General features: G+C 35.9%; 1 protein-coding gene across 1 annotated transcript in view; it reads left to right on the top strand.

Annotated features, from left to right (window-relative positions):
* The first annotated feature begins 2,078 nt into the window (after nucleotides 1–2,078).
* The window catches only part of LOC114620655 (cysteine-rich secretory protein 1-like), a 17,692-nt gene continuing 6,523 nt past the window's right edge, over nucleotides 2,079–13,247 (top strand). The window contains exons 1-5 of the mRNA XM_028766789.1: nucleotides 2,079–2,150; nucleotides 5,282–5,398; nucleotides 6,594–6,681; nucleotides 8,793–8,938; nucleotides 12,524–12,618. Of these exons, the coding sequence (XP_028622622.1) occupies nucleotides 2,079–2,150; nucleotides 5,282–5,398; nucleotides 6,594–6,681; nucleotides 8,793–8,938; nucleotides 12,524–12,618 (518 nt within the window). The remainder of the gene's footprint in view (nucleotides 2,151–5,281; nucleotides 5,399–6,593; nucleotides 6,682–8,792; nucleotides 8,939–12,523; nucleotides 12,619–13,247) is intronic.

Here is a 13,247-nt window from a genome sequence, read left to right on the forward strand (position 1 = left end):
GAATTCTTATGACACCTCATTATTAAATCTCTAATACTGAGACTGCTCATGTGTAGAGTGGAGTATTGAGTCACAGTATCTCCCCACTAGGTTTTTATGAGTTTGAAATGAAGCCCATGGAGAGTCACATGACAAGTGATACCATACGCATAGTCACTGTATCTGTTATTGTGAGGGCCTATGTTAGGACAAGGGGTACTTTGATACATTTCATAAAAATTACTTATTTATGCATTGTATCCATCTCACATCATTCTTATTAATTGTCGAGTAAGAAAAACTTTTCTTACTGGTTAAGGAAAAATCATTAAATAGTCATTTAAAAAGCAAACTTGAGTGCTGGCAAGATGGCTGAGTAGACAATGTACCTGTTATACAAGCATGGGGACCAGAGTTCAAATCACCTGAGCCCATGTAAAATCCAGATGGGCATTCCTGCATGCTGTTCACTTCAGTGCAGGCAGAAGGCTGAGACAGAATGTACTAGAACCAGGTGTAGTCAAACCAACTAAACTGTTGAACTCTGAGTGCTCTGATAGATCCTTTCTCAACTTATACGAGGGAAAGCAGTTGAAGAAAGCAACTTATATCTGCCTCAGGTCTCCACATGAAAGCATACACATATACTTGCATACTGGCATACGTTTGAATGTTTGTATATTTGTGTGTAGATGTGTGGGTGTTCCATAGAATACCATTAATAAGAGAGTGTGTTCCAAATTATTTAAATAGTTTCTTCCTCTATTTTTGAACATGCATTTATCATGTTCAAAATTAATTTATTATATATTTACCATATATGTAAAATATGAGGATGAAACTCTTAAGATTTTGGAGGTTTTAGTCTTGGTATTTGGGACCAGACATTGAGAGTAAATGTGTAAATACACTGGACACAAGAACCAAGTTAAGGACATTGGTTGAAAAATATAATGGAGTTGTGTGTGGCAGTGTACAGGTATGCCTCAATACATGAAAACTCTGAGTCAAGGTTGTTGATTTGAAGTCAGACTGAGCTACATGGTGAAATCTTGTTTCAAAAGGAAGAGAAAGAGCCAGGTGGTGGCTCACACCTTTAATCCTAGAACTCAGGCACTAGAAGTAGGTGGATCTCTGTGAGTTCCAGATCAGCCTGGTCTACAGAGCAGAGTTCCACCACAGTCAGGGCTAAATGAAGAAACCCTGTCTCAAAAAAAATAAAACTGAACCACCTCAACCAACCAACCATAAGAAAAAAAGGAAGAGAAAAAAAAACTTTTAGTGAATAAATAACAAATAAACATATCCTTAACTGAGAACATTCTGGCTAGATTTATGTCAACTTGACACAACCAGTGTTATCTGAGGGGAGAAAACCCTACTTGAGAAAACAGTTCCAAAAGATCGTGTCGTACACAGGCCAACTTTTAGGAAATTTTCTCAGTTATTGATTGATGAGGAAGGTCTCAACACATTTGGGATAGTTCCAGTTCTAGGCTGGTAGCCCTAAGCTCTGTAAGAAAGCAAGCTGAACAAGTCATTGGGAGCAAACCAGTAACGTCACCCCTCCATGGTGTCTGGATCAAACCTGCCTCCAGCTTCCTTCCGGGTTTGAGATCTCACTTTGGCTTCTTTCAGTGGACTGCGGTTTGGGATACATAAGCCATCTAAATCCTTTTCAAGTTGCTTGTGGTCACGCTGTTTCATCACAGCAATAATAACCGGAACTAAGATATAGGATTTACTTAGGTTTTTAAAAACACGATAATCCAACAGGAGTGATATGACAAATTCTTACTTCTAATCGGATGATGTGTTTATAAGAATATATTTATAATGGGGTGGAAACACTTATCCAGAAAGGACTTAGTTATACCATTTGTAGTGAGTGCCCGGTCATAGTAATAATCGGAAGCTATTGATATTCTTGGAAGGACAAAGAAAGAATTGCTAGACTCCTAGAACTGAAGAGAGGGTCTATATTGGTTTCAGTGCATTGGGGAGAAGATAATGACCATATCATTTGTAGGTGTGTTACTCAGAACTCCATTACTAAACATCATAATGCATATCTTTGTTCTCTTCTTTGTTGTCTAGCCATGGCATCAATGCTAGTGCTGCTGTTCCTGGCTGCTGTACTGCCCCCATCCCTTCTTCAAAATGACTATGAGGTATGAGTAAGATTTAGTATATTCTCAGAACAGTTTAGGCAGCTATGAAGGCTAGGCTAGCAAGCAACTAGATCACTCTTCAAAGTTTTAAAAGACCAGGATGTGTTATAAGTCACAAAGTATTCATTGATAGTTCAAAGCAAACGGCATTATTTCAAAGTTGTGACTAATGAACTTGTAGCCCTAATTATAAGTGAATATTAAACATGGTCAGTTAGGCTGATTTAAATTAAAATGGTTAGGTTCGTGCAATATCTAAATGAACAGGCATATATTCATTACACAATGTAGATATCAAAGAAAAGGCTGGAGACAAATATCTCAGAATAAGTTTTTTATCGAGAGTAATTAAATTGTATTTTTGCTATATAACTTAAATATAAACATTGATATTAATTTACAATACCCTTTTCTTTTTAATGTGGTCAAGAAATTAAACTTACACATGATATTTGCATTATATTTGTATTGGATTTTTCATGTCTCTCAATTTATTTCTGAAAGTTTCTCTTCTAAGAATTGTTATTATTTTATTTAATCCATTTCAGTGTAGTCCTCACAGAAACTTCATATTATATTCCAGATAACACAACTTCATCATATATATATGTATATATACATATATATATATATACATATATATGCATATATGTATATGTATATATATGTATCTCATCTTTATAGATATTGTGTATCTATTTTCAATTTTAAAAGTTTTCAGGAATATAGTGAAGTATAATACTAAATTACACTTGCCTAGAATACATAAGCATTTGAGTTGATTTTCAGCAACACACACACACACACACGCACACACACACACACACAACAAGATGTTACACACACACACAGTCCAAGTTGTTACATACATCTACTATGCAAACAATAAGTATGTACATGAGCCAAATATTATTTGTAATATGTTTCTATGTTTAGATAATCCCAGTGAGGCTTAGTCATCTTTTAAAATGACAGAATATATGGGACTAGCAAAGATATTCCTCATCTGCTCAGAAAGATATTAAAGTTAAAAGCATTGCACATTGCTGTAACCCTCATGTTCTTCTCTGGCCTGGGCATTGGTTACAACTGGAATTCGTCAAGAGTATGGAGTGCCAATAACTGGATAGACCTGTTTTAGAATATAAGTTGTATGGGGTTTTTTGTTTGTTTGCTTGTTTCCATAACCAAATTAGCAATCTAGACACTATTTATCTTATCATCTAAGTGTTCACTCAAGTTGTTTGTATTCCCAGTTTCTTTCCTAAAATGACTGTGTTTTATAGCACCTTTGAAGCATCTATTCTCCCTCCCTTCTTCCCTGACACCTCTCTTCTCTCTTTGGTCTACTGGTATCACTTTAGAGAATTTCAAGATACAAATAGCAGAATAATTCTGAGTCACCTTTGATGAATGAAGGTTTCTTTAAAGTTACCATGAAGAACTGATTTCTCTGTCACTTATTTCTGTTCCCCTGCCTTAACTTTGTTTTGTTGTAATTATTAGATCATATTACCTATCCAATATAAACCCTTTAACAAGTTTTTATTCTTATATTTCCATGTTTCTAGTATCTCTTTAAAAAATATTACTATTTCCTGTTAAGAATATAGAAGCACATTTATTATCTCTTGGAGTTCTTAGGTACCAAGGAAGGTAGAATAACAAGCAGAAAATAATAATAATGATATTCTCATTAATAATGAGAATAATTAATATTTTCTCAGAAAGCATTATTATATTATGTCTTTAGAAAGTTAATAATCTTAAGTAAGGTTTTCAGGTTAATATCTAAGGAGATATGCCTTAGTGGATAAGCACAGTTACTGCTCTTGCAGAATATACTTTGGTTTCTATTACCTACCTCAAGTGGCTTACATCAATAATTCCAACTCCAAGGGTTCTGCTACCCTTTTCTGGCCTCAGCAGGCATTTTGCTCATCTACACAAACATATACACTTAATTAAAGCAATTTTTTTTTTTAGAAAATGATGCCTTTTCCTTAATAAGTAAATTCTGAAGAATATTGTTACTATACCTTATAATAAAATATGAGGATTTTCAAGCAATGACTTTAAAATGTACACTCTATCTGTCTTAGAAATCACTAGTCATGTGAAATCCCTTGGCTCAAGGGATTCATTCGTGCATTCAGAACATAAAGCAAGAGTTAGATGTAGACATGTAGCAAATACTAGCAATGCAGTGTGACTAGATCTATATGTGTAATGTCTGCAGTAACTTGAGAGAAGTAAGCACTGCAAGAATGAGAAACAACTTATTCCAGCAGTAGGATAAAATGTATGTGAGGATCTGTCCAATGATAATCAACCTATAACAACTTGCTTTACACTGTAAAAGAAGAGAGGATTTGGAGTATGCTTCTACCATCAAGAGTTTTTTATATTTTTGCCAATTCACATAATATCACTCTATCTACCTGTCCGAGATAAACACAAAAATGTAAAATTAAATATTAGCATCTGAGTTAACATGTTTATTTATGTTTAATGATTTGTAAAGCCAACAATACTCAAGCATTTTCAAGAACCCATTGCCTATAAATTGACTTTAATATTATATTAGATAAAACTCTTAGGAGTGGACACAAAATCCTATTACATATAAAAATTTCTTACTATAAGAGATAATTGAATGCACACATACAGTGCATCTAGAATTCCATAATCTCAAACGCTTCCAAATTCCTTGTCGGAGTTTGGCTATCTCTTTCAAAGGTCTATAATAGATTATGTAACTCATCCTTAGTGCTTCCTTGCTACAGCCTAATTGTGTGCAAATGACTTAAGTTTCTCTACCATGTTTTACTATCATTATAGGTTTCTCCTAAATAATAATTGATATTTGTAAAGTCAGAAGAGTTTTTACTATGTTTTTTTTTTCCACTTTTACCTTGACATGCCATGGATTCATTCATTCCTTTTCAAAATTTCTGTTTAAAATGTTTCTGAAGAAAACTAACAGATGTTCTTACCATTAAGTTTTAAGGTCAATGACTAATATTGTCTGAGCACTTTGATAATGACCGTCATCCACCTTAGTCATCATTTTCACCATTTCATATAACCTTATCATACAGTAATGTAACTTTCATTTTATTTCCGTTTAGAATAATGATCTTGAGGATTTGTCAACCACAAGAGCATCAGTCCAAGAAGAGATTGTAGAAAAGCACAACCAATTGAGACGAAAGGTTTCTCCATCTGCTAGTGACTTACTAAAAATGGTGAGGGCTCATGTCAGGACAGTGCTTTTGGAAAGCTGTGTTTGGAGCCTGCTGATACAACCTGGCTTCTCCTGTGTGGTTTAAAAGGGTTTGGCTCCATTTTAGCCTCTATTTTAAAAAAAATATACTTACTGTTTTGTTTATGTGCATGAGTATCTGTGTATGTGTGTGTGTCCATATATTATGACATGCATGTAAGGTCAGAGTTCTTTCTCTGCTTTTATGTCTTCAGCCATGATGTGATTAGAGTAGAATTTATTAAATTCCCTTAATAACAGTGACTCATTGGTGTATTGGTGTTCTGGAGTTACATCAATTACAGTCACAGGACTAAAAATAATTCTTTTGACTTTTCTCTTTAGTGACCAGGCACTGTGTTATTGCCTCTCTCTCTCTCTCTCTCTCTCTCTCTCTCTCTCTCTCTCTCTCTCTCTCTCTCTCTCTCTCTCTTTTCTCTCTTTCTAGGTCAAGACATCTCTTCTTCATGACCTTTCATCTAAACAGTCTTCTGTCTTAGACCCAGATCTAAAATCTTTTTTTTCTTTTAAATTCATTCAATGTGTAAAATGAAACTAGCATTTGTGAGGCAACTTTTTTACAGGTGTAAAAATAGTCTTGGTGCATCCCCATAGTTAGTGCTTCTTGTAGTACAGCAATTGCATAATGGCTTTATGGTTCCTGTTGTGATTTCTATAAGTCATTAGCCTGTTAAATGTTTTATTATTTTTGGTGATCTTGGGAAGAAAGACAGGCTACTTGTATTTCTTTGAAATAAAAAAAGGCGTAAATAAGTGGGAGGAACTTTGAGTATAGATTAGGAAGCTACGGAGCAGACAGTGACAGAGGTAAAAGTGCCATGGAAAGTGTGGAAAGAGGATGGAGATAGAACATGCATGACATCAATGGGAGGCTATGGGTGAGAGGGCATGGGAGGATGGGCACAATCAGGAAGATGGGGAAGAAAACCATGCAAAAATAAGCTTATTGTAAATGTTACAATTTAAGTTGATAGTATATATGCTATCATAAAAATTAAGATACATACTATTTTACATATTGATTATGATGAAAGTTATGTGGTGCCTCCAGAAATCTTGCACTGATATAAGCCAGTCCTGCCAGCCTGCTTTCAAAGATATTGTGCCTTTGAGGTTTTTGTTATTATATAGCTATCTTCTTTCTTTTTCCCCTTTAGGAATGGAACCATGATGTTCAAGTGAATGCTCAAGAGTGGGCAGACAAGTGCATGTACAGTCACAGTCCTATAGAACTCAGGACAACCAGTATGTAAATTAAAAATCACTTATGTGTGGTTGGAGAGTAACACAGGAGGGCCCAGTTTCTGGTATTGTGCTAACAAACCTTTGCAAAGTAAACACCTATTATGATACTGTCTTTACAAAAAAAAGTTCAATATCTATGGACCAGGATGGCTCAGAGAGGCTCCATATTATGCTTATTGGGTATTCTATATTTTACACAAACCATCTTCCTCAATGCCAGCTTTGTGTCTTGTAACTAGATCACAAGTGAAACAAGTTAGGGATCATCTCTTTCTCTCCTTCAAAGAATAAAACAGTTGTCTGGATGAAACTACTGATTAAAGTAATATGAAGGGGACTTGAAATTAGAATCTCTATCTCTATCCTATTATTTTTATTAATGTGTATATTTGTCTTGTGTATGTATGCACACGTAAATGTAAGTGCATGTACAGAAGAATGCCTGTAGAGATCAGAAAAAGGCATTGAATTTTTGGGAGCTAAAGTTACAGTGGTTGTAACCCATCCCATATGGATGCTACCAGTTGAATTCAAGTCTGCTAAAGTAGCAGGATATGTTTTTATCTGTCGAGTGACTTTTTCAGCCCTCTGTAATTAGAATTTCCAAATTTCTATAATTTAAGCCACTATCTTATCTATCTTGTTTTGTGTGGGTTTTTTCTATATATAGTTTGTTTGTTTGTTTGTTTGTTTGTTTTGAGTCAAGGTTTCTCTCTGTATTCCTGGCTGTCCTGGAACACAGTTTGTAGAGCAGGCTAGCCTGGAACTCATAGAAAGCTGCCTGCCTCTGCTTCTAGAATGCTGGGATTAAAGGAATGTACCACCATGCCTGGCTCGAGTATCTTATCTTTTGATGTGGCTTGTTTATATCTACAAGTTATATTTTTAATCATAAAAATGTATTTAATCCGAACAACTAATTCTTCAATTTTCTCAAGAAATATAAAATATTTGCATTACCCTCATTACTTCCTTTATTGTTTTGTTTTGCTGTTGTTATTTTTGTGCAGGATGACTTCAAATACATAATATTTCACTTTAAGCTTCCTAAATTCTGGAATTGTGTGTCTGTGTGTTTAAGCCAACAATGTGTATGTGCCAAACTCTGTCTTCATTGTTGGTGACAGAAACTTATGGTCACTCCGGGTGGGTGAACATTATATTAAGTTAAAAATAAATTATGAGACATAATCTTTACATCAGGAAGTATAGAAATTATGAGAAAATAAATAAATGGACTATGAGATATAATATTTCTTGGAACATTAGAAATTGTAATTGCTGGATGAATTTGAAGATAATTTAATTATTTCTTTTTAATGTTCTACTTCGTAGCTATCACTATTTAATAATATAATGATTTAAAAGTTTATTTAAAATACTTTAAAATTTAGCTAAAGTATAAAATAATGTTGAATTTCCAGGGATTGAGAAAAATACTAAACTATTTATTGGATGTTGAAGCTTTGTTTTTCTCCATTCTTGGAAGAATATTTAGCTCATGACACTTTATTTTTCTAATTAAAGCATGACCTATAAACTTTAAAAGTATTGTTATTTCTGTTTTGGTTTGCTTTGCCCTTGTGTTTTTTTAAGTAATGACAATAAAGAAGGCTTATACAAAACAATAATGCTAAAAATGTAACATTTCACATAAAAATCATTAGTAAGAACAGGAAAGAAATTAAGAGTTAGTATTTGTCTTTTATAAAAATACAAATCAACATTTGTTATATATGAGGCACAAACACACACAAACACATCCCCTCACACATATTCACATAGCTATAAAGAATTTAATATCCATCAATGCAAGGAGAGAAGCTACTGAGAAAAAGACTTCTGTATTTATTCAGTTCATATGGTATTCACCCCATACATTATATACCTGTGGCTACTGTTCAGATGAATGATCAAGTCTGAAGCATGCCTCTTACGAAATAATCAAAAGTAACAGATAGCATTGTCTTTAAAAAGCAGGAATTCGGCTTTGTATAGCCCCCCTCTGTATATCTGTGTGTTTGTGTGTGTGTGTGTGTGTGTGTATATGTGTGTGTGTATTCTTTTCTTTCCTGCTGCCCTAATTAGTGGTCTATTCTTCTTCCCCATAGACCTAAAATGTGGTGAGAATTTGTTCATGTCAAGTTACCTTGCACCATGGTCTTCTGTAATTCAAGACTGGTATGATGAAGTCAATGATTTTGACTATGGTATAGGCCCAAAGGAACGTGGTAGTATAGTTGGACACTATACTCAGGTAAGAAAAAGTATTCTCTGTAAATGAGAGGCAAGGAAATGTTTTGTATTACTTGACCAGGGCTGCACATCAGCTTTGTATAGCTCCTGAAGGAGAATGGGAACAGTCTTTCTGACATTCCCTCATAGCTGATTTCCAGACAAATAAGGTGCCTGCTTTAGCAAGAATTATACAATTATTCCTCAATTCAAGTCACTGTCAAATAGGGCCTACCAAAGCTGAGAAAGAAAGGAAGTGTTACAAGGATCCTGAATGGCTGATTGGAGAGAAGATCCAGATGTGATAAAACAGATATCTTAGTCAAGGTTTTTGCTCTGATAAAACACCAGGAAAAAAAGCAAACTAGGGAGGAAAGGGTTTATTTGGCTTACATTTTCATGTTGTTCATCACCAAAGAAAGTGAGGACGGGAACTCAAACAGAGAAGGAATCTGGAAGCAGGAGCTGATGCCCACTCCATGGAAGGTGCTGCTTACATGTGTGCTTCCTGTGCCTTGCTCAGCCTGCTTTCTTATAAAATCCAGGACCACCAACCCAGGGATAGCCCCATCTACCATGGGCTGAGTTATCCCTCATTAATCAGTAACTATGCCTTACATCTAGATCCCAGGAAGGCATTTTCTCATCTGAGGCTCCTCCTTCTCTGATGACTTTGTTAAGTTTCTATACAAAACCAACAAGTACAACTGTCCAATTGTCAAGTTGACACACAGACATACAAATCATTTTTAAGCCAAAAACTTTCTTGTCTTATTCATCCCTAAGATCTCACATTAAAACATAAGTAACTTAAGTCCTACAGTCTTTACAAATTCAAAAGCATTACAATTTCAATCTCTTTAAAATATCCAATCTGTCTAGAAATCCAAAATCTCTTATAAAAGTTTAAAATCTTTCAGTTTTGCATGACAATAAATATCAAAATTAAATGAAATACATTTTTCAAGAGGGAAAAAGGAGGGCATGGTCACAATCTGAACCATAAAACAACTAAACCCCCAAACTATAAAGAACTCAATGTCCAGTGTCTTAGATCCACAAATAATATTCTGGCCTCCTCCAAATGGCTAAGGTCACTTCTCCACCTCTGTCCTTTCTGACACACACAGCTTATCTTCTAGGCTCCCAGCTGGTTCCACTTCATGGATGCTGCTGTTATTGGTGTTGGTGGCATGGTACTTTCATTTAAAAAATGCTGAGGACTGCTGCAAGTGAGCTGGACTTTCAGGAATAACCTCTCATAGGATGTTTTCCTGGTATGAAGCCTCAAATTTATTGCATGACTCCTTTAGTCCTGAGCCTTCAACTGCCACTGAGGCTGTACCTCTCCGGGTATCTTATAATGCCAACCTTCAGCTACTCTCCATGACCCTTTAATGCCATCAACACTTGTACCATTTGTGAGACTCTTTTACATTGCCAAGTCCAGTTGCCAGCAGAAGGTACAACTTTGGCCACACCTGGAACACAGCTTCTCTCTGCTCTCAGGAAAATACTTCCCAGTCGATTTCACCTCAGTGATGCTAGTCTCTTCTTAATCACCACTAATCTTATATCCAGCTAACCAACATCAGTTATCCCCGAAACAGAAAGGTTTACTTCAGTGGTTATGGTATCTTGTTAATAACAGCTGAATTTTCAGTTCTAGCTAACAAGAACCATGGAATCTTAAAGCAAAATAGAAAATGGACCTAATAGAGTCTTTACTCTTCCCTTTGAAATTTCACATGCAAGGCCTCTCTCTTCTGTACTGTTCAACATTCATATCTTCCAAGATCCCAGATCTTCCCACAGAGCTCTTAATATACAATGGCCTTTCTAGCTCAAAGTTCCAAAGTCCTTCCAAAGTCCTCCCAAAAATATGGTTAGGGATGTCACAGTAATAACCCACTGTAGTGGTACCAAAATCTGCAATAGTCAGGGTTCTCTAGAGTCACATAACTTATGAAACAAATCTCTCTCTCCCTCCCTCCCTCCCTCCCTCCCTCCCTCCCTCCCTCCCTCCCTCCCCCCCTCACTTTTTCTCTCTCTCATATTTATATTTGAGATTCTAAAAGGATGTGCCTCAAGAGACACCGCTACCTGTTCTAAATTTACAATGCATTTATGGTTATATGAGGGATAACTATATCATATTAGACATTATTATGACCTGATTATAGTTTATGCATTTGTGGTTATACAAGGGATAGCCATATATTATTAGGCATTATTATCACCTAGTTATTGTTTTCATTTGGACACAAAATATGATTTGTGTCAAAATGACAAAGGGTGGATTATGATGGATACTCTCAGTTACCAACATGACAATATCTGGAATGAACTACAACCAAAAATGGACTCATACCTATTGTCTGGATCTTGAGGCAAGATGGCAATATGTCTTTTATCAGGATCTTGAGGCTGAAAGACACACGCTTTTGAAACAGATCTTGAGGTAGGATGGCAACATATACCTTTAATCCAGATCTTGAAGCACACTTGGGCTATATCTTCTGCTGGAGGCCTATATAAGGACAATGAAGGAAGGAAGGGTTCATTCACTCTTTACCTGCTTACGCTTTCCTGTCCAGCACGTCCACTGGAGTCTACTATTTTAGGATACTGGGTTATACAATCCAGCTGAAATCTGCAGCAGTGTGGGACTGGGCAACTACTAGAGTTTTGGGCTTTCCATTCACAGCTGGTTACTGCTTGATTAGATGAATTGCAGCCTGCAAGTCATCCCAATACACATATACCTTCATTTCATAAGTTCTGTGACTCTAGAGAACCCTGACTAATACAGCAGGAAGCAATTCCAACTCCTTGATCTGATCAGATCTTACAGGCTGAGAAACTTGAGCTGAAACCCAGTTTCAGGAAGGAACCAGAAAATTCAAGGTCAAACTTCTACACCGAAGCTCTCACTACATCCAACTTCCAGGAAATATAAATGATGACTGAGTGGTAGCCTTCTTCCAGGTTTGCCGAGAAGGTTTACAGGCCAGTCATGATCCCTGCCCACCTGGGAAGGAGGATGCTCATGGCCATGTGTTAGCATCCAACTGAACACTTCTTCTGTGATTCTGGGAGAAATTCATGGTCACATTGATGGCTGACTAGGATGTGACATGATATCCATGTTACTCTCTTATAGTTTTTTGTCACATGCCTAGAAGGTAGGAAGCTCAGAAATTCTATATCTCACTAGGGTCCTCCTGGTATCCATGGATTCTTTGATGTCTTTCATTTTGACATGAAGATCATTGGTCTCAGCCCAGCCTTCTGCATCCTCATTATCTTGGAACCTGTCGAAAATGCACTAGAAGAACGTCAGAGTCTCTGAGATGGGAGTGAAGCAGTTGTCAGCCTCCCTAATCTCCCCTAGATGCCTCCTTTAAGCTTTGTTGGACTAACTGACCAAAATCAGGCCCTGTGGGCTCTTTTAACATTTCTTCTCTGATTCAATAATTTATGTATGTCCAGAAGGCATATAGAAACAAAAGTCTACCAAAGGTGTTTTAAGTTTACATTTTCCATTTGTTTATCTGCATTATTTTTGTCTCTGACACATGTTCCATATTCATTCCTGGGTATGCAGGTTGTTTGGAATTCAACTTTCCAAGTTGCATGTGGAGTTGCTGAATGCCCTGAAAATCCATTGAAATTCTACTATGTTTGTCAGTATTGTCCTGCGTAAGTATGCAACTTAGAGTTCACTTTCAACAACATCAAATGCAATTTAACATGTTTAACTATCATAGTGTAAAAACGATTAAAGATATACATTATACAAGGGAAGGGAAATACAAACTTTTAAATACTTCCCATAGTTAAAACTTATTATACAAAATTCTTGAAATGGCCAGCTCATCAATTTTATAAATGACACTCAGAAACTTACACCCTATGCTTAATGATTATTTCTCTTCTCCCTTCAGTTGGAGTTTTCTAAACTCATTGTGACCTCAAAGCATAGGTATTGTTAGAGTCAATTTTTCAGTTATTGTTATGTTTATAGCTTACAAAGGAATCTACTGATATTAGAGCAGAGGTGAGTGTTAGTGAATAACAGAGAATATTGATTGTAGAGTTTCTATAAAACTAACCCTACTTGTGATTTTATAGGCTGTTATCTCTTCTTATAATTATTTATCTTTTGAGAATATCATATAGGAGTACTGAATTTGCATAATTTTCACTCTTGCCTGTCTTCCTCCCAACCTTCCAAGCTCATATTCCCTCTGAAATTTATTATTCCATCTTTCAATGTTATTGTCTCTCTCTCTCTCTCTCTCTCTCTCTCTCTCTCTCTCTCTCTCTCT

This window comes from Grammomys surdaster, unplaced genomic scaffold (genome assembly GCF_004785775.1).
Source record: "Grammomys surdaster isolate TR1022 unplaced genomic scaffold, NIH_TR_1.0 169, whole genome shotgun sequence".
In the NCBI taxonomy this organism is placed as follows: Eukaryota; Metazoa; Chordata; class Mammalia; order Rodentia; family Muridae; genus Grammomys; species Grammomys surdaster.